Consider the following 20,674-nt stretch of genomic DNA (forward strand, 5'->3'; position numbering starts at 1 on the left):
ATATTATTTAAAAGAGCAGGAGCAAAAAGGAAAAGAAATACGTGCCTTGACACATATCCAAGTTATTCAGTTCTGTTCAAGGAATGCCAGTGCAAGTAGTAAACAGTTCACTTGTGACTAGACAGATTTTAAAGTTTCCAGTTTAACAAATCTGTTTCATGCAGTATAGAGCAAAGGAAAATATCAGAGCGTCTCCAGTTGCCTCTAATTTAGATTATGAGACTGAGGCAGCTGTACTTTGTCAACTCACCCAATCTGTGTATTATTGGCTCTAGGGTTTGCAAGTTACAGCTTGCAAGTTTTAAGCTTTAATTGATTCATTTGGTAGGCTAATCAAATAAAATTTTAGTTGATTGATTGGTGAGACCCAACTTAGTTGATATGGAAATTTATTGTGATTATAATTTTTAAAAGGCTATTTTGTTCGGTTATGTTGCTGCAATAGCAACGGGAAAGAAAATATTAACGATGGCTTCTGCTTCTAACCATGGCTTTTAGTTTGTCAAGTTATAAGTTATCTGACATTTCCATCAATGTCTTGGAACAGCATCTATTTTGAGGATTTGGTAATATTTAAATGTATTTAAATTAAACCAATCAAACCGCAGATGGTTAATCAAAACAATAGCCCTAGTTGGAGACTATAATCCGATACCCTGAATTTGGTGGGGTTTGAGAGAGAATAAAAAGGGTAGTAGCAGGCGGGCCGGGGGTGGTGGTGGTTGTGAATGCTGAAGCAGGCCAGAAAAATGGTAAGCCACTTTTCCAAGTGGAGGCAAAATTGATGACACAGTCTGATTCCAGTTGTCCTAAATCTAGAATCCTTTGGAAACAATATTCAAAAGATGAGAAGGCAAAAGCTTGAGAATCTGCCAGCAGCCAAGGATCATCTGACAGCAGAACAAACTCAACTTGGCTTGAAAGCTTTACGCTCAAGATAGTCCTGTTTTCTGAAAATAAGTTTTCTTCTTCTTCTTCATAAAGTATTCACAGAGAATATGAAGAACTTAATGCAGCTTCCTAATGCAGCTCTATCAACAAGTCAAATGTGTTTATTCCCAAGACAACACAGGAACATTCCCCCCCCAAATAAAAATAAAAACCCTACCTGTCACAGTGGCCGGAGTGGACTACTTCAGAGTAACGACGCTACGCAGCTCTGCATTTTATTCTTTTATTGGTGCTGCGTATTTACAGTGCTCAAGTCATTGCTATTTACACGGAGCGATGTTGTCAGTCGGTTTCAGAACCTCCTAATGGCTTTTGGCGCGTCTTTCTCCAACACAAAAGCTTTGGCAGACCCATCCTCTTGCCCCTCCTCTTCCTGCGTAATTCTGGAGTTGGGGGGATGGGTCTTCCCCCCTTACTTGCCCCTTCCTGTCCCACCTGGGACCCTGGCTCCTCTACCTTGCCTGAGCCTCGGACACGACTTCCTGCTTCCCCACTGGAATCGGAACTCTCCCTGCTTTCCCCTTTGCTCGGGGACGGGCTTGAACTCAGGAGGGGAGGGACTTCGCGATATCCCCTGTCCCTCACATCCACCCCCCTCCCAAGCTCTCCTTCACCCCTCCCCAGGCCCCCCCCATGTGTCGGTGACGACTGGAAGCCTAAAAACTCGGTGCTCTCCGAGCCCGTTGGTGTGAACACCTCCCCCCAGTCCTGCGAGCCCCCCCCTTCCGCCTGGGAGGACGGGAATCCCAAAAAGTCCGTGGCGTCAGAGCTGGTGGGGGTAAAAATGTTTTGCCAATCTGCTCCTTCCTTTGACTGGGTGGATCTTGGCGACACCCATACCTCATCCTCTGGTTCCTCAAACTCCGCTTCCCAGCGCCATGGTGAGCTGTTCTCCCGTGCCTCCTCCTCCTCCCCCTCCCTTTCCATGTGCCAGGGCTTGGGTCTGTGGGGAAAGAGTGCGTGAAATTCTTCCACCAAGAATTCCTCCTGTATCTGAGTGGCGGGAACCCATTCATTCTGGGACGGTGGAGCATCCTCCCATGCCATGAGGTACTCCAGGCCCCCCACCCCCCACCTTGAATCCAGGATGGCCGTGGCCTCATTGAGTTGCTCCCTGCTTTCCCTCTCCCCCCCTCCCTCGGGGGTTTGTTCGCTGTCTCGGAGCCTGCTGCTTTCCCTGTAGGGCGACAGCAGCGATCTATGAAACACTGGATGCACCCTCATGTCCTCTGGCAGTGCCAGCCTGTATGCCACCGGGTTGACCTGTTGCGTGACCGTGAAGGGGCCCAGCCATTTGGGTGCCAGCTTTTTGCACCTCCCTCTGGTGGGAAGGCCCTCCGAGGACAACCACACCTTGTCCCCCACCCTGATGACCTCCCCTTGTCGCCTGTGGCGATCTGCCCCCTTTTTGTACGCTTCCTTGGCCCTCTCCAAGTGTTCTCTGAGCTGCTGGTGCACCGTCTCCAGTTCCTCTGCCCAATCCTCAGCCTGTGGGCCCTCCTCCTCCTCCTCCCTCTCCCTCTCTGGGAAAGATCTGAGGTCGCGCCCGTAATTGGCCTTAAAGGGCGACACCCCTGTGGAGACGTGCACTGCATTGTTGTAGGCAAATTCTGCTAGTGGCAAGCGATCCACCCAGTCCGTTTGCCGCTGGCTGACGTAGCATCTCAGGTACTGCTGCAGAATGGCGTTGACCCTCTCCGCTTGTCCGTTGGTCTGCGGGTGTCTAGCCGTCGACAAGCTGACCTCCACCTGCAGGAGGTTCATGAGCCGCCGCCAGAACCTGGAAACAAATTGGCGGCCACGATCCGAAATAACCCTTAAAGGTAATCCATGCAGTCTGAAAACGTGATCAACAAACAGTTTGGCTGTCTCTTCTGCCGAGACTGCCCTGGCACACGGTATAAAGTGACACATTTTGGACATGAGGTCCACCACCACCAACACTGCAGTCTTACCCCTGGACGAAGGCAGATCTGTGATGAAGTCCATGGACACCACTTCCCACGGCCTGTGTGGTGTGGCTAAGGGCTCCAGCAACCCTGGTGGCGCTGCTCTGACCACCTTCGCCCGCTGGCAGGTGGTACAGCCCCTTACATAGTCTCGAACATCTTCCCTCACCCCTGGCCACCAGAAGTGTCTCATGACTAGGTGAGTGGTCTTGTCCCTTCCAAAATGCCCCGCTGTAGGGTTGTCGTGCATCTGCTTGAGGACCGTACGTCGAAGCTGGGTGGTGGGTAGGTACAGCGCACCCTTGTAGAAAAGCAGCCCTCTGCGTTCTGCAAAGTCTTTTGCCTGCTCCCTCCCCCCTCTCAGTTCTCTGAAGATGCGGTTGGCAAATTCATCCGCTGCCGTCAGTGCTGTGAGTTCTGCCTCGCTCACCACTGCTGCTCCGCAGGACCATGCCGACGGGGGGAAAATGTGCCTTGGGGCTGGTGGCGCCTCCTCCTCCATGTACTCTGGCTTGCGGGAGAGGGCATCCGCCCTGACATTCTGCTCTCCTGGGATGTAGTGTATGGAGAAGTTGAAGTTCGAGAAGAACTCCGCCCACCGTATCTGCCGCTGGTTGAGCACCCTGGCAGTTCTCCAGAACTCCAGGTTCTTGTGGTCTGTGCACACCTGGATGGGGTGCTTGGCACCCACCAGGAAGTGTCTCCAGTGCTGGAACGCCGCGTGGATCGCAAGAAGTTCCCGATCAAAAACTGTGTAGTTTCGCTCGGGCTGGGTCAACTTCCTGGAGAAGAAGGCACAGGGTCTCCACTCTCTGTTGGCGTCCAGTTGCAACAAAATGGCGCCCACAGCCTTATCAGAAGCATCTGTTTCAATGCGTAGGGGCGCGTCCTGAACCACGTGGAACAGGTTCTGGTCTGAGGCGAACACCCTCTTGAGGCTTTCGAACGCTGCTTGCGCCTCTGGTGTCCACCTGAACTTCTGCTTGCCTCTCAGGCAGTCAGTGATGGGAGCCGTAACTCGAGAGAAGTTCTTGATGAACTTCCTGTAGAAGTTGGCAAAGCCTAGTAGGCGTTGGGCATCTTTGCGCGTCCTGGGGCTGTGCCAGTCCAGGATGGTCTGCACCTTGTCCTTGTCCATTGCCAGCCCCTTGTCTGACAGCTTGTAGCCCAGGAAGTCCACCTCCTTGGTGTGAAACTTGCACTTCTCCAGCTTCACATACAGGTGGTTCTCCTTCAGGCGCTGTAACACCTCCCTGACGTCCTTCACGTGCTGCACTGGGTCGTTGGAGTAAATAAGGATGTCATCCAGAAAGACCAAGCATTTCCTGAAGAGTAGGGACCCCAGGACGTGGTGCATGAAGGCCTGGAAGCATGCTGAGCCCCCTTGCAACCCGAAGGGCATCACCAGATATTCAAAAGAGCCCAGAGGCGTGAACATCGTGGTTTTCCACTCATCGCCTTCCCGGATCCTGATCAAGTTGTACGCCCCCCTCAGGTCTAGCTTGGTGAAAATCTTGCCCCTGCGTGCCGCTGTCAGGAGATCATCCACTCTGGGCATGGGGAAAGCCACTGGCTCTGTCACCGAATTCAGCCGTCTAAAATCCACCACAAGACGGCGCTGTTGCGTGTCTTTCTTGTCCACCCAGAAGACCGGGCTGCCCCCTGCTGCCTTGCTTTCTCTGATGAACCCCCGCTTGAGGTTCTTGTCGATAAAAGCGCGCAGATCCTCCAGTTCCTGGTCTGACATGGCGTACAGCTTGGCTGGGGGTATAGTTGCCCCAGGCACCAGGTTGATCTGGCAGTCAAAAGGCCTGTGTGGGGGCAGGTGGTCGGACTCCGCTTCACTGAAGACCTCCTGCAGGTCCCAGTATGGTTTGGGTATCGCCTCACCCCCTTTGACGTGCATGGTGGCCACCGTGGCTATCGGAGGCCCCTCCCCTGGTTGGTGCTGCATGCAATGTTCCAGGCAAAAGTCCGATCCAAAAGTGATGCATCTCTGATGCCAACTTATGGAGGGGTCGTGGCGCGCCAGCCAGCTCATGCCCAAAACGATTGGGGGGTCTGAGATGGTGGTGACGTTGAATGCCAGTGTCTCTGAGTGCCTTCCAACCGTCATTCTCATGGGGGGGGTTTGATGAGTGATGGCCCCTCCCAGCAGCTCTCTGCCGTCAATGGTTGCCACGTGCAGAGGAAAATCCAGCTGCAGAAGCTGGATCTGGTGCTCTTCTGCAAAGTTCCTCGAGAAGAAGTTCGCTGACGCCCCACTGTCAATTAAGGCGAGGACTGTCAGGGGATAGCCATTAGGGAGCGTGAGCGTCACTTCTAGAACCACTCCTGCTCTGGGAGGGGTGGGCTGGCTCTGCTCCTCTCTGTGCGGGTGGGTGGGCTGGGGCTGTTGTCTGCTGACTGTGCCTGGCTGCCGCCCCTTGTCTCCTGCAGCCAGGCTTTCCCGTTTCCCTGCTGTGGTGCTGCGTCAGTGGGGGAGGGCACAACCGTTCCCGCCTTTCCTTGCCACTCCCTGCGATGTGGGCAGTCTCTGACGAGATGCTGGGGGGAGTTGCAGAGAAAGCAATTCCCACCCCTTCCCTCCTTGCGTCTTGGCGCCGCTGGGGTTTGAAAAGCCCGCGCGCGCGCGCTATCAATCTGCATGGGTTCCTGGTCCTGACTGGCCCCAGGCGTGGCTTGAAAGGGTTGTTGAGGGAGTGGCTTCTCCTGCGACCGTGGGAACCAAGCCCGCTTTGCGCGCGTTGCTTGCTTGTCGCTCCATCTGGATTCCTGCCTCACCCCCACCGCCAGAGCCGCTTTGCTCAGTTGATCCATATTACTGGGCTTTGGACCTCTCGAGAGCTCATCCTTCACCTCCTCATGCAACCCCAAGTAAAACGCCGCTTGCATTGGGGCAGACTCCAGATCCCACCCCAATCTGTGCACCAGCATGGTGAATTTCGCCCAATACGCGCGAACTGTCATATTTCCTTGGCGTAAATTATGAAGTTCCTCCTTAATCTGGTCCATATGACTATCGGACGAATACATCGTTTTCAAACCTTCTAGAAATAGTTTGACATTCTTCATGCAAGGATTCCTTGTTGCAATTAACGGTCTTAGCCACTCCCTGGCCGCCCCTGTAAGGTGCTCCACAATAAACGCTACTCTGTGCTCATCATCAGGGAACTCATCGTGGTGCAGCTCAAGAGCATACACAATCTCAGTCTCAAAGCCCTGAAACTCCTTCGGGTCTCCATTGAACTTGCTTACTAGGGTCCCGGCTCTCCTTCCTGGCAGCACTTGGACTTGGGGTGCCCCTCCCGCCTTGTTTTTCTCTGCATCCAGCTTGTTTTGGAGGTCTACCGCCACCGCCCTTAAATGCTGCTCTTTTTCCTGGAGCTCTCTCACCTGTTCCGCAAGTTGTAGCCGGTCGTCCTGGACCTTCTTAGTCTCCTCTTTAGCTGCCTTCAATTCTCCCTGCGCCTGCAGCGACAGCTGTTGCAGTTCTAGCTGGGCTTGCTCAGCGATCTGCCGCCACTTCTCCGCCTCTGACACGCTCATCCCGGCAACTCCAAAGTAGCCCAAAAATGATTAGGAGGTTGCTGTCACAGTGGCCGGAGTGGACTACTTCAGAGTAACGACGCTACGCAGCTCTGCATTTTATTCTTTTATTGGTGCTGCGTATTTACAGTGCTCAAGTCATTGCTATTTACACGGAGCGATGTTGTCAGTCGGTTTCAGAACCTCCTAATGGCTTTTGGCGCGTCTTTCTCCAACACAAAAGCTTTGGCAGACCCATCCTCTTGCCCCTCCTCTTCCTGCGTAATTCTGGAGTTGGGGGGATGGGTCTTCCCCCCTTACTTGCCCCTTCCTGTCCCACCTGGGACCCTGGCTCCTCTACCTTGCCTGAGCCTCGGACACGACTTCCTGCTTCCCCACTGGAATCGGAACTCTCCCTGCTTTCCCCTTTGCTCGGGGACGGGCTTGAACTCAGGAGGGGAGGGACTTCGCGATATCCCCTGTCCCTCACACTACCTAAACAGGTGTACTAATTTTGCTTAATTAATTATTTTGGACCTTGTCCATTGATCCAAAGAAGGTGACCTACATAAACATACAAAACAAAAGTAAAGACATTAACATTTCAAACTAAAATCCAAAGCCCTATACACACCTAAATGTTCAGCCAAAATCACCAATTAGGAATTAACCCTAATTTATTGCTCTATTTTGGTTTATAAATTTTGAACTCAATCTACTATAATGTCATGAATGTAAATAAGTCTGGTGGCAGCAACAAGCAGCTCCGGCTCGCCCAGTCCTACCCATTGCCATCCCACCACTGCACTTACCTGACCTGGGGATTCTGGATCGTGGGTTCTGCTGTTCAAAAAGGGAGCCCCAGCGATTGCCCTCTCCTGCCGGAAACCAACCAGGACTGCTCCAAGAAAATGCATGTGGGGGAAAATAGCGCTGGGTGGGCCGCCCCCTTACCCACTTGTGATTGGCCAAGCGGATAGCCAGCCAATCAGGATTTTTCTTCTTCACTTCTCACTTCCCTCTGTGGCCCCCTAGCCTCATTCTGTGCCCCCCTTTATGCAATACCCGGGGGGGGCAGGGGGTCATATGGTACCTGGTTGTGAAACACTGCTCTAGACCATTAGCTTTTTGTGTATGCACATGCACACAAGTATTAGCAAACTTGCATGTCTCCTGATACTGAAGCTCTTTTGTTTTCTCTTCAAGCTGTATGTGTTTCATGTGATTTAGGAAATTGCCCTATCAAAGGATATCAGCTAGTAAATTCTTTGTATGTAAACGGCAGCCTCCAGGCACAACAATTTAAAAATAAAAATGAAAATTCTTTCATGTCTTTAAGCATGTTTCTTTGCATGAATCCTTAATGTTTATTGAATCTAAAGAGACCAGCAAGGTAAGGCTGTCCTCACATCAGCTCCCCTCCTCTTTTACAACTCCACGCATTCCAGACCACATTGTACCATGAGAGTAGGAGACTACCACTGCGAGATTTGTGACTCAAGGAGATAGAACAATAAGTAATATCTCTTAACATCTGGGCTGAGATGGATGTGGGATAGTAACTATTCTAGTACTAGCAGTATGTCCAACCAAAAATATGGTATTATATATGGAAACAGGACCAAAAAAGATGGAGAGGTAACTGGATGAGTGCCAGTCCTAACTTGCCCTCTTAGTCACCTGTGCAGCCTCACTTTTCTTTTCTGTGACTTCTGTTCCTTTCCTCTCTCTATCCATTGCGATTTTTGTAATTTCACCGCTTCATTCATAGGCTTACCTTGGGTCACTGCCTCTTCCCTCTTTTCCTTTTTGCCCTGTTCTGCTGTAGACCAATCCTGTGCCTTTGTGACAGTAGCAGCCTTTGCACTATCCCATGCTGTTGCCCCAGGCCTCTTTGCTCCTTCCCTTGAGGTGTGATGTTTGGCAGGTATGCAGTGAAGACTGTTAAATTTGGTTTGGGGGTGATAACTACCAATGTTACAAAAAACCCCACCAAAAACACAACCCCTTCTTTTTTAAAAAACACAGGGAAGATTTCCTATTCTTCTATACATTTTGTAGGGAAGAGGAATATTGATGTGTGTGTGTGTGTGTGAGAGAGAGAGAGAACTTTATTTTGTGTGAAAAGGTATACAGTACTGTATGTTGGTGTAATTTGGAAAAATGAGTGAAATTGCACTAAGTGCTGGAGCCATGTCTTGAGCAGCCTATTCCCCATGTCTGGATTTGGTTTAAAGTTAGCACACCAGCTACACTGGGTGGCTTAGAAACAGTCCAAGGCTAAATGCCTTGTTCATCCACTGTACTTTCTGATTCTCTAAGGGATGTGTGCGTGTACAGAGGCAGGTATAAAGCCAAGGTTGCATTCAGTAGCATTGGCAGGAGTGTGAGGTATTCACTGAGAAGAGGTTTTGCTCAGTGCAAGGGATCAGCAGAGACGCTGAAGGTTACCTGTCGTATAACATGGTGAGCTAGCATGATAAAGTGCTAGAGGATCTCTCTGTAAACTTGTATCTTCCTGGCAACCCTGAGATCACTGGTTTTACTGTAACTGCTTTTATATGTTTTATTTGTGATTGTTTTTAGAATGTTGTAGCTCTATTAGATTGCTTTTGCTTTGCTTTTGTTTTAAATTGTGTATTTGTTTGCCTCTCTGAGCTCCTTGGGGAGAAGAGGCCAAGAGATAAATGTATTATTATTCTCAATAAAAAGACCTCACCATAGCCTTATTTGGAAATTGTAATCATGTTGGAGCAGTGGGGCTGACTGTGTGCACTGGCTCTGCTGCCTCCATGCATAATCTTGCAACGTTCACTGGCAAGGTATGAAGAGGGCTTGTAAGCATGTTCACATGAATACACTTCAAGCCTTCCCGTGATCAAGAACCCTGCTTTATCATGGTTTCCAATCGGAGGCATCAGGGGTGGGGTCAGCATGTTCAAGCAAAAATGCCCTTGTTGGCAAATGTAGCATGTGGCGCTTTTAACATTTCATGAAAGGCATTCTGTACTCTTGAGCATTTGCAGGTTTGCAGAACACAATGGATATCCCCCTTCCCCACCCCCCAGAACTCTTTTACATCTCAAACCCCCACAGAAACAGATCCTTCAGCTGCATTGGGTCCCATGTTTTTATATTGTTATTCTGGCAAATTTGGTCTATTCCAAGGATTTTCTGGTGGAACCAATTTAGTCCAAGCTCTCTGTCAGTCTTGCATGAGTCAGTATGAGGAGCCAGCAGGATTGGGACAAGTCAGGCCAGCAAAAAGAAGTTTCCTCCAATCTGTTAACGTTTACACCACACATTGCTGGTTCTCATGTTTGATTAGAAAACATTTGGCTTGTTGCATTTAGCGTGGAAGGCAGAACATAAAGACTCAGGGTGGACAGGGGTACAGAGTTCTGGTGGAAGCTTTATCAAGTCCCTTGGTTGTGATAGTCTTTCTTCAGTGAGTTTGACCCCTCTCTCTGTTACCTCTAGTGGATAGTGCAGGTTTATTCATACTGAGTTTAACCATTAACAGGAAAAAGCATCCTTTTCTATGTTTTCCCTCTGTTGTAAAACATGATGAACAATGGGGAGCTACCGTATTTTTCACTAATTCATATTTGTTTTGTGTAAGGTAATATAAAAATGTTCCAACAGTAGATTGTCTTGGGGAGGCTCATAGGACAGAGAATAACTTGTCACAGTGTTTTTGTTGTTGTTGTCTGGGTAGTTGCTTTAAACATAGAGTTGGTTTCATATTCTACCTGGAATTCTTGTATTGTCCTGCAAGGAAGTTTTATGAAAAATACTGGTTTTCAAATAATGTGGTGATGTTCCAAGAGCAAGGGACCTTTTTTGTTCTTTTCCTATGTTAATTTCCTTTCTTGATAACCATACATACTTGCTGGGTGACCTTGAATGTTCAGGGCTTTAAAATAGGTTCACTGCAGACCTTAACAGTTATGGCAATCTGACGAAGTAAGCTTGTGTGCAATTAGATGAAGGCTTGTTCAGCTCTCTTGCCTTAGAAATCCTTTTAACTGCTTATCTCAACACTAGTTTACTTCATTCTTCTTTACTCTTTTATCAGCTATGCAGATGGTACCCCAGTAATGGATAAAATAAAGCAATGTTAAGGGTAGGACTTCCAGTATTTGGTGAGAGCGTGATGAAACAATCACACATACCGGTATATTTTTCTTTTAAGAACAGTTTCTACAGGTCAGCAGGAGCCTTGGATAAGTAAGCGGGATAATAGGTCTGATTTTCTGTCCTGTGTGCCTACAGTCACTTTACACACTGCTTTTTAGGCTTATGAGCATAAGAAGCATGTGTTTGTAAAAACAGGTGTATCATGAAGGTATACTAGCAATGGTGCCATGCTCCCTGTGAAGTGACCATTTGGCAAAACTAATCCCAGATTGTGTCAGGCTGCTGAAGCTGCTGATTTCATTTTACTCTGTCTTTGGTTTTAAAGTAGAATAGATGAATTAGGATGTTGAATAGTCCACACGACAGTTTTAGGAACCAAACAAGGTTATCAATGGGTAAATCCCGGAATCAGGTATTTGCGCTGCCAGTTGGTCTCCAACTCTCTTTGCTTTGATACAAAGTGAAAATTCCACTGTACTAGAAACAATGTACTTTTCCATTAACCAGATCACACAATGGTGGTAAAAGAGTAGATATAAAAATAAAATGTAGACAGCTGATGCCCTTATTACCATTTATTCAAACAAATATTTGCAGCTGAGGCACATGCCATTTGCACTGCAAAACCAAATGAAACTGGCATCAGGTTTTTACCAAGTACAAATACCACAAAGATAATTGCTAGCAAAGATTTTCTACCCTTAACTTACCCCATTGTCCCTGTTAATTGATACCTGCTAAGCTCAGTTTCCAACAGCAATTGTTCAGATTTTCCTAATGCATTACCTCCAGAAAAATGGATTGCATTAGCTGACAACTCTATCCTTAAAAGCCTTCCTTTCTAATTCTCCAATACATCTTCTTCATTCCCTTATTGCGCAGACATCTTCTCAATATTTTCTCATCATCCCTTAACCTTTCAGTTGCCCTAGTTGAAGATGGCAGTATCCTGCCACACAGTCATGCTATCTCTAACTCTACTGCTTGATTCACACGTACAATGGGCAAGGAGGATAAATGTGCATGATGGGTAACAGGTTTGCAGCAGCAGACCCCGCCTCTGATGGTTCATACATACTTTTGCAGTGTCCTCAGTCAAGCACACAAACTTAGGTACATAATAATAATAACAATAACAATAACAATAATGATAATAATAATAATAATAATAATAATAATTTATTATTTATACCCCGCCCATCTGGCCAGGTTCCCCCAGCCACTCTGGGCGGCTTCCAAAAAAACAGAAATTCTAAAATACAGAAATCCATCAGACATTAAAAGCTTCCCTAAACAGGGCTGCCTTGAGATGCCTTCTAAAGGTCTGGTAATTGTTCTCTTTGACCTCTAGTGGGAGGGCATTCCACAGGGTGGGTGCCACTACCGAGAAGGCCCTCTGCCTGGTTCCCTGTAACTTGGCTTCTCGTAATGAGGGAACCGCCAGAAGGCCCTCGGAGCTGGACCTCAGTGTCCGGGCAGAACGATGGGGGTGGAGACGCTCCTTCAGGTATACCGGACCGAGGCCGTTTAGGGCTTTAAAGGTCAACACCAACACTTTGAATTGTGCTCGGAAACGTACTGGGAGCCAATGTAGGTCTTTTAGGACCGGTGTAATGTGATCTCGGCGGCCGCTCCCAGTCACCAGTCTAGCTGCTGCATTCTGGATTAGTTGTAGTTTCCGGGTCACCTTCAAAGGTAGCCCCACGTAGAGCGCATTGCAGTAGTCCAAGCGAGAGATAACTAGAGCATGCACCACTCTGGAGAGACAGTCAGTGGGCAGCCTGCGTACCAGGTACATACAGTTTGTATGCATGTAGGCCTGTTGCAGATGTGCAGACACATACATGCATGGCAGGGGGTGGGGCTTGCTGCCCTCATCCTGCTCCCCTTTAGCTTGTTCATTGTGCGGTAGAAGGATTGTGTGAAAGACACTTATATGTGACCAAATTTCATCATTTAGGTATGATTGAGCATACCGTTTTCATCCTTCTGATTCCCACTGTCCAAGCAAGCATAAGAACATAAGAAAAGGCTTGTTGGATCAGACCAAATATCTGTCTAGTTTAGTGGCCAACCTGATCACCCCAGGAAGTGTACAAGCAGGGCTTGAAGGTGGTGCATCTCTCCCACAGTAGCTCCTTAGGAAGAGGTTATCAGCAATGATTAGCCCTAATTATATATTCACTTTGCTTTTATGGGATACTTTGCTCCTCTGAGCAGACAAAATGGAGGTTAATGGAAGGCCATTAGCTGTGGACCCAACTGAGAACTCTGGTATGACTTGAGCTGCTTTGGTCTAGTTCAGAAACGGCAGGTAATGCTCCAGGAAGCATTAACTGTATGTACCTAAGAGCCTCATGAAGATGTTCAGGCTTGAAAAATGAACTTGCTGAGGGTGGTGGAAGAGTCTGCCGACATGATGCTACTTCCTCCAACCATGTGCGATTCCATTCACTGTTTGGAGGAGCCTCCACATGTCTGAATGAGAGTGAAGATGAGACTACTTAGGAAGAAATGAAATCCTTAGGGAAGCAGTAGGAGTTTGGCAGCCACTGGGCCTGTACGTGACTACTTTTCATCTCACATCCGCAGACAGGTATGACCAGGCAAGGAATGGATTCCCTTAATTGCTAACAAAACAAAGATGGAATAATGGGGGCAGGCAATAATTTATGTTGCCTACACATTCCCAAATATTTACCCTTCTGAAATGGGCCCTCTAATGACCAGGATATCCTGCTGTTATCTTTTGGTGAAACACCACAGCATCGTCTCCAGCTCATATGCTCCTCTATGTTATCTTGTTGTCTTAGGTTGTGCGAAGATGCAGAGAGGAAGCTGGGGTTCAGCTGGCAGATGGAGGAAAGAGGGGGTTTCTGGGTTTGGCCAAGTATAAATCTTATAAAGCTTGTTTAAGTCTTGAATAAATCTTGGCCAAGTATAAATCTGATGAAGCTTTAAACAAAACTTGAAATCGGAACATTTTGTGCGAAAATCACATCAGTTTTACTTGAAAGAAACGAGCACACAAAATGGCTTAGTGTGGTGTCAAGAATAAAGCTTAGGAAAGGCATCAAGGCGGCAAAGCAACAATATAACCTCAAGGTTGAGAACTGCTTAGCTGAGAACAATACGAAACAAGTGTGGCAAGGATTGCAGCACCTAACCAACTATAAAGGCAATATGAAGAATATGGTCATGGCCAATGATATGTTGGCAGAGGAGCTGAATATCTACTTCGCCCGCTATGAGGTAAAAAGAGCAGATATTTCGGCTCCTGTCTGCCAGCCTACAAACTCACAGCCACTTGTTTTATATGACCATCAAGTGAAAGCTGCATTGCGGGCGGTGAATCCCAGCAAAGCTGCTGGCCCAGATGGGGTGCTGGGAATAGTGGTAAAAAAATTGCACCGATCAATTTGCAGGGGTCTTGATGAGGATTTTTAACAGCTCTCTGCAAACTGCTTGTGTTCCATCATGTTTGAAAGCGGCTACCATTATCCCAGTCCCAAAGAAAACAGCAATTAACTGCCTAAATGACTATAGACCCAATGCATTAACAACAGTAGTGATGAAATGCTTTGAGAGATTGGTCCTTCAACATCTTAGAACATGTTTTCCACCGGACCTTGATAAACACCAGTTTGCCTATAGGAGAAATAGGTCAATAGATGATGCCATTGCTGCAGCTTTTCACCTTGCAGCGAGTCATTTGGAGAGACCAGGGAATTATGTCAGAATGCTGTTTATTGATTATAGCTCGGCTTTCAATACCATCTTTCCAGACATTCTCATCGGAAAGTTAAGGGACCTGGACCTTTCTTCTAACATCTGTGATTGGATTAAAGACTTTCTGAGAGACTGGACACAAAGAGTGAGGATTGGGCCTGTTACATCTACCTCCCTGAAGCTCAGCACTGGCACTCCACAGGGATGCGTGCTAAGTCCATACCTGTATTCGTTGTATACGTATGATTGCATTGCATCTGACCCATCTACTGCAATTATTAAGTTTGCTGATGACACCACCATAATGGGTTTAATTACAGGCGGAGACGAGTCTGCGCACAGGGGGGAGGTACAAAAGGTACCCACATGGTACTCAGAGAACAATCTGCACCTAAACATTGGCAAAACAAAGGAGATGGGGTTGGACTTTTGGAGGAAGAGGGGAGCTAGCCCCATTGTATATTGGGGGGGGGGAGCTCTGTGGAGAGAGTCTCTTCCTTTAAATTCCTGGGAGTCCATCTTAGTGAAGACCTAACTTGGAATGTCAATACAGCCCAGGTGGTTAAGAAGGCCCAACAGAGACTTCATTTCCTTAGGCTCTTGCGAAAGAACAATGTTGGACAACAACTGATGATTTCCTTCTATCGGTCCATGATAGAAAGTGTTCTCTCATACTGTATTACTGTATTATGGTGTGGTACGCTGGTTTGACAGCCATGGACAGAAAGTTCCTACAAAGGGTGTTGAAGACAGCACTGTGGCGAACCTATTTAGGAAGAAGGTTGAGCAAGTAAGGGGTTAAGTTTGGAACCTTAGAACCCTCAGGGGCAGGGTATAAAAAACCCCATTGGCAGTTAGGGCAATTGATGGGAGTTGCAGTTGGGGTTGGAGTTGGAGGTGGGGGAATTGTGGAAGAGAGGTGGAGGTGTCAGTGGGAGTCAGAGAACTAGGTGGATTGTTGGGGGAAAGGAACACACAGGATAGGAGATTGAGGTGAAACTGGTGGCGTGGATTAATTAGAGGTATAGGCTGGTAATTAATTTAGCAGGTATAGGCCGGTATAGGGTAATAGTTATAAGTTTATGTATGACTTTATGCTTTCAGTAACCACATGCTTCTGTACCAACAAATAAAACACACTTGTTATTTAAAACCTATCCTGGTCTGTGTTATCTGAATAAAGTGCAAGCAGCCAGCTGGCAGCCTGAGGGAAACTGCAGCTGCGGATACAAAGTGTCATTGGTGCAGCATCAATCGATCGTAAAACATCCAGTGGTGCTGTACAGGTCCATGCAGGACCGTGACAAGCACATGATACCATGGGCTGACCCCTGAGTCCGCTAGATGTCATCGCGGGAGACCGTTGCCTCAGAAGAGTGAGTGAGGAACATTCTCAGGGATGACTCACACCCTGGCCAACACCTTTTTAATCTCCTGCCCTTGGGCAGAAGATATAGAAGCATGATGGAAGACAGCAACATTGCAGCTGACGTTCGGGGATGTGAGCCAGGAAGTACCTAACTAAAATCTCTGAATTATTTATTTCATAAAATGTATGCACCTCTTGATTGTAAAACAAACAAACAAACAAACAAACAAAACGCAAAGCAGTTTACAAAAAAGATATAACACTAAAATTATCAATTGAAAAATTAACAATTATTGAAAACTCAAAAAAATAGAATAACAATAGACTAATAGGTGTGTGTGTGTGTGTAGAATCATAGAATCATAGAGTTGGAAGGGGCCCCGGGGGTTATCTAGTCCAACCCCCTGCAATGCAGGAATCTCAACTAAAGAATCCATGCCAGATGGCCATCCAACCTCTGCTTAAAAACCTCCACAACCTCACAAGGGAGTCTGTTCCACTGTCAAACAGTTCTTACTGTCAGAAAGTTCATAAATAGATATATATTTCTTTTATAAGGGGAAAATCAGTTATCACTGTATAGTTAGGGGTGATGTCCAATATCAGCCATGAAATTAATGGGCATGATTTTAATGGGTCTGCTCTGAATATGACTTAGTTGGACATCACCCTAGGTATCCTAAATGCTGAAGTTGAAATCTGTGAGCCTGAAGGCATACCGTATGTGCTTAACAAGCCCTCTGTGGGTGACTTTAATAGCTGTCATAAATATTGCTAGTTGTCCTCGTGCTTTCACGAGGGGCTTCTCAAAGAACAGAAGCCTTAAGGAAAACCCAGCGAATGGCGTAATGGGACCAGTTCGAAGAGCAGGGGAAACAAAAAGTTACAAACAAGTGAGAAAGTTAACAGCCAAAGTTGGTACCTTTAAAAATAATTACACTAGTAGTATTGGAGAGAAAAGAAACCCATTAGTAAGTGAGGAAGGAGCAAACTCAGGTTGCTAATTACTCTGGATGTTAAAAGCTAACCTTGAAGCAAATTATTAAATTGCATCCATTGGATAATTGCTTTAATTACTTTACTTAAGAGCTTAGAAAAGTTAGATGTGAACATGGAAAAAGAGAATGGTTGTGTTTGTGAGGAGGAGGCAAAACATTGCATTGTGCATGGCATGCCACCCAATCTCCAAGCAGTGTGAGATTCCAGGGGGTTGAGGTGCTTTCCCAGAGTTTGATTTTCTTGTAATGAGAAACAGCAGAGGCTGTGTTGTCATTACGATATTTGGTTTATTTACACACATATATACAATCCAAGCCTACGACGGCAGGGCTCACAGCATTAACACACCAAGACGTCTTTTCTTCTCCCGTAATCACAGCCTTGGTTTTAAGCAGAAATCAAGCATGGCTGTCACTTTCTGGCTTCTGCCGGCTTCCATTCCAGCTCATGGATGCTCCATCCCAGCTTTTGTCTTTCTCACTACCAGCCAGGTGAGGGAGAGGGCCCACTCATTTATTTATTTATTTTTTAAAAAGGAGTGAAAGGGAAATAGAACTGCTTACAATGTGTATATGCTGATTTATATGTATAGAGTGAAAACATGATTACTGTAATTTAAGTCGAAATAAAATACATTGCACCATAGTGATTAAGACTGACAAGGTGTCTGCTGCCCAGGTGCCCATTCATTCAGCTGCTAGTCATCAATCATGCAGAATTCTGTGATGTACATAAAGGTTTGGTTATTGCTTATAAAATGCCTTTTAATAAACTACTGCAGTGGTAATCTAGTGCTTCTGTACAAGCAAATGTCCACCGAAACATACTTAATTATTTCACATTTTATTATTATTAAAAAATATAGGCAATTTAATTGTGTGTTTAAGGACAGGGAGTTCTTCTTTTACAGATTACCCAGGTTCAGCCTTTGTACTGAAATTTGCTGCTGAGTCTGCAGCTTCAGCAATGCAGCTACAGCACTGCTCTTGCAGTATTGCTAGAAATGCAGCAGCAGAATTAAGCAGGCGCTCTGACTGCCAAGAAACTGCTGCAAAAATGCAAACTGCAGAAGGGAGAGAGTTTCAGGACATATATCTATTACTGGTTCATGAAGAGTAAAGTTATCTCAGGGCTTTTAACGCTAGGAACTATTGCAGCTTCTTAACGTTAGCACCCTGCCTTATTTTCGCAGTGTTTTATAGGGAATGGAATGTGGTAGGGATAGAGAACCTCCATTTGGAATGCAATCCCTCCCAGATGGAGGGAGAATCTGTGACCAGTAGTGTAAATGATTGTCTTAGGACAAGAAACTTCATTTTTTAGGTGCGGAGAAATAGATTTAAGATTAGGGAAGCAGTTAAAAACTCAAACAAGTTGCCCAGGAAGGTTATAGGATCTTTTTTTCTTGGAAGTATCACCATCACCATCATCAATAACAGCAACAGCAGCTGGTCAATTGTCAATGATTTTTTTAAATCCTGGAGTAAAGAGTATTCTGCATATTCTAAAGAGGATTTGTAGCAGCCCTGCATGAATTGAAAAGCTTGCGCAGAAAATGATTTAACCTGATCATATTTCAAACTCATTTTATTCTACAATGCAGAAGATATCTTCAACTCAGGGGCTAAGGAATTGCTTCAGCTGCCACTGACTTTATCAAATAATTGCATGACCGGAAGGCAATTGAAGATGACCTAGTATCACCATCTCAGGAATTTCTATAGCTAAGGATTCCATCCTACCTTAGTGATTTCCAAATTGTTGGCTGTTAGATTATCATCCAGAAGTATGGAGGTCATTTGGTAAGGTGCTTTCGAGGTTGGGTCAAGATGGGTGAGGTAACTACTACAATAGCAAATTGGTTCTTATTACAAAATATCACCCTTACACAAGCAGAGATCAGGATCAACCAAGACTGCACAATGCCAAAAGTATATGTGTAAAGGAATTTAGGCTGTGAACCCCTACCCATTTATCTTGCACTAAGCTCCATTGAATTCAATGGGACTTGTTTCAGAGTTGGCATTTATAGGAGTGCCTCATTCATTATTGCTGTGGCTTAACCAAGCAACCCATTTTGGGGTGATAATGCAAGTTCTTCTTGTTTACACATAATTTATTGTCTGATGCACAGACATTCCACATTTTCCTGGGAGAATTCGTATCTCCTTCAGTCAAGGCATTCTGCTTCCTGCTTCATTACCCAACTCTTCAGATTGCACCTGTTAAATGTGTTCTCCCTCATATTGTTTAATCTAACTCTTCTCTGCCTATACTATCTTATACCTGTGAAGAAACTGGTTGTTACTTGCACTGTCTGCATAACCATGGTTTGACTGTAACCCTTTCTTAGCTAGAGTGTAGGTGGCAAAACACTGTGCTTGTTCTGCAACTTGAAACTTCAGTGTAAAGTTAGTTTGATTTTATGTTCTGGTAGAGCTAGGTTCTCATTTTGTTAATAGAGGTGGGGAAGGTTAACATTCTTACCCCAATGCATTGAGGGGCAGAATGGGGGTTCATGCCTTTGAGCCCTGCCCCGCACCCTGCCCACACCAGCCTGCCTCCACAACTCAGTGCTTTTAATAACGCTCACTGCAGTCAATCAGTGGAGGTAATGGACTGAAGAGCAGGCTGCATTGTGTCTGAGCTGAGCCTGCAGTCATGCCACAAAAGCTAGTCTGAGGGGGGTGGGTGGAGGGTTTTTTCCCCTTGCTATTACAGTCCAGGGGGAACCATTCTGCATTTCAGACACTTCTCCCTTGCTCTTAAATAATTAATAATTAACCAGCAGAGGAATCTGGGCCAATGATTTCTGGTAATGCAACTATTTCAGTTTGGGTTTCTGCCTGCCATACCCACAGATATATGCAGGAGCGATGTACTGAATGGAAGCATTTCTCTTTTTCAAGAAACTTCATTTTTATATTTAAATTGCATAATGATGGAGGTGAAAAGCAAGCTTCATTGACAGCTGGACTCAAGATTTCTAAATAAATCTGTTTTGTGTTTGCAGTGAAATTCACAGAGACAAAGGCTTTGTTTTGCTTACAAGCAAGGGTACCTTGGGGTTTAGAAACAGGCAGGCAGCCACTGCTTTCAACAGCTAAGAAATCAACGATATTTTTCCTAACAATTTATCAGAGTTGCAACCCCAGATTAGAGAAACCAGAATAAAGGCTGAAGGACAGGGCATGTTTAGGTGCCCTTGAGTTTCTTTGGTGCTGCGATACTGTATATGTCTGTAAAATGCTTTGAGTTTTCTCTAGCTATTTTGGAGTCACAAGTCTCCTCCTTATGTAAATAATCATGACATATGCCTCTGCTCATTGCTGAGCCTGTGAGGGTTGGAAAGTGGGTGGAGGCTGATTTCAGGCTTCTGTTGTGTGTTCATGAGTGTGTTATTTATGTGAGAGTCATTAAATCCCTCTGTGTCGGAGTGTGTCTGTGTCTTGCGTGCTGACAATGATCGCACACTTAGAGTTCTGCATCTCTGCCCAGTGAGAGGAGAAACTGCAAGGTAGCCAAGCCACCTTGCGCAGTACGATGGGGGGACAGCTAACCAGAAGCACACTATACGGTAAGGAGCTGGCCAGCAGCACTGATGTTTAGACAGCAAATTCTTAATGTTGGGTAGATTTCATGCCCTTTGCCTAACCCTTCTGCAGCAGGGGACAATATGGCTCAGAAAGGTAAGCGAGCTACAGCAAAGAATCTGTAGTCTCTCCTAACTGATTCTCACTTGGTGCCTTTTCCTTTAAAGAGAATCTTCTTGCTGGAGATGTTTTTTAAAAAAATGCAGAATCGTTAGACGGCTCTGTGTGTGTGTTTTATCTGATCTAATTCCATATGTCGCTTTTGTTTTATTGCTTCGGCCAAATATTTGTCTGCAGAGCACTGCTTCCTGCTCTAACTGATGCCCTGTAGGGAAAAAGACAGAGAGAGAGAGAGAGAGAGAGAGAGAGAGAGAGAGAGAGAGAGAGAGAGAGAGAGAGAGAGAGAGAGAACGAAC

General features: G+C 46.1%; 1 protein-coding gene across 4 annotated transcripts in view; it reads left to right on the forward strand.

Moving 5' to 3' along the window:
- Positions 1-19,998: 19,998 nt before the first annotated feature.
- NEURL1 (neuralized E3 ubiquitin protein ligase 1) overlaps positions 19,999-20,674 on the forward strand; it is a 71,552-nt gene continuing 70,876 nt past the window's right edge. For 2 of the 4 annotated variants that reach the window (XR_004693686.2, XM_060274718.1), the window contains exon 1: positions 19,999-20,242. Coding sequence is in view for 3 of the 4 variants with exons in the window: in XM_060274718.1 (XP_060130701.1) it covers positions 20,209-20,242 (34 nt within the window). In the remaining variant the exon portion in view is untranslated. The other 2 variants (XM_035133362.2, XM_060274717.1) reach the window with 2 other exon arrangements.

The sequence above is a fragment of the Zootoca vivipara genome, chromosome 5 (genome assembly GCF_963506605.1).
Source record: "Zootoca vivipara chromosome 5, rZooViv1.1, whole genome shotgun sequence".
In the NCBI taxonomy this organism is placed as follows: Eukaryota; Metazoa; Chordata; class Lepidosauria; order Squamata; family Lacertidae; genus Zootoca; species Zootoca vivipara.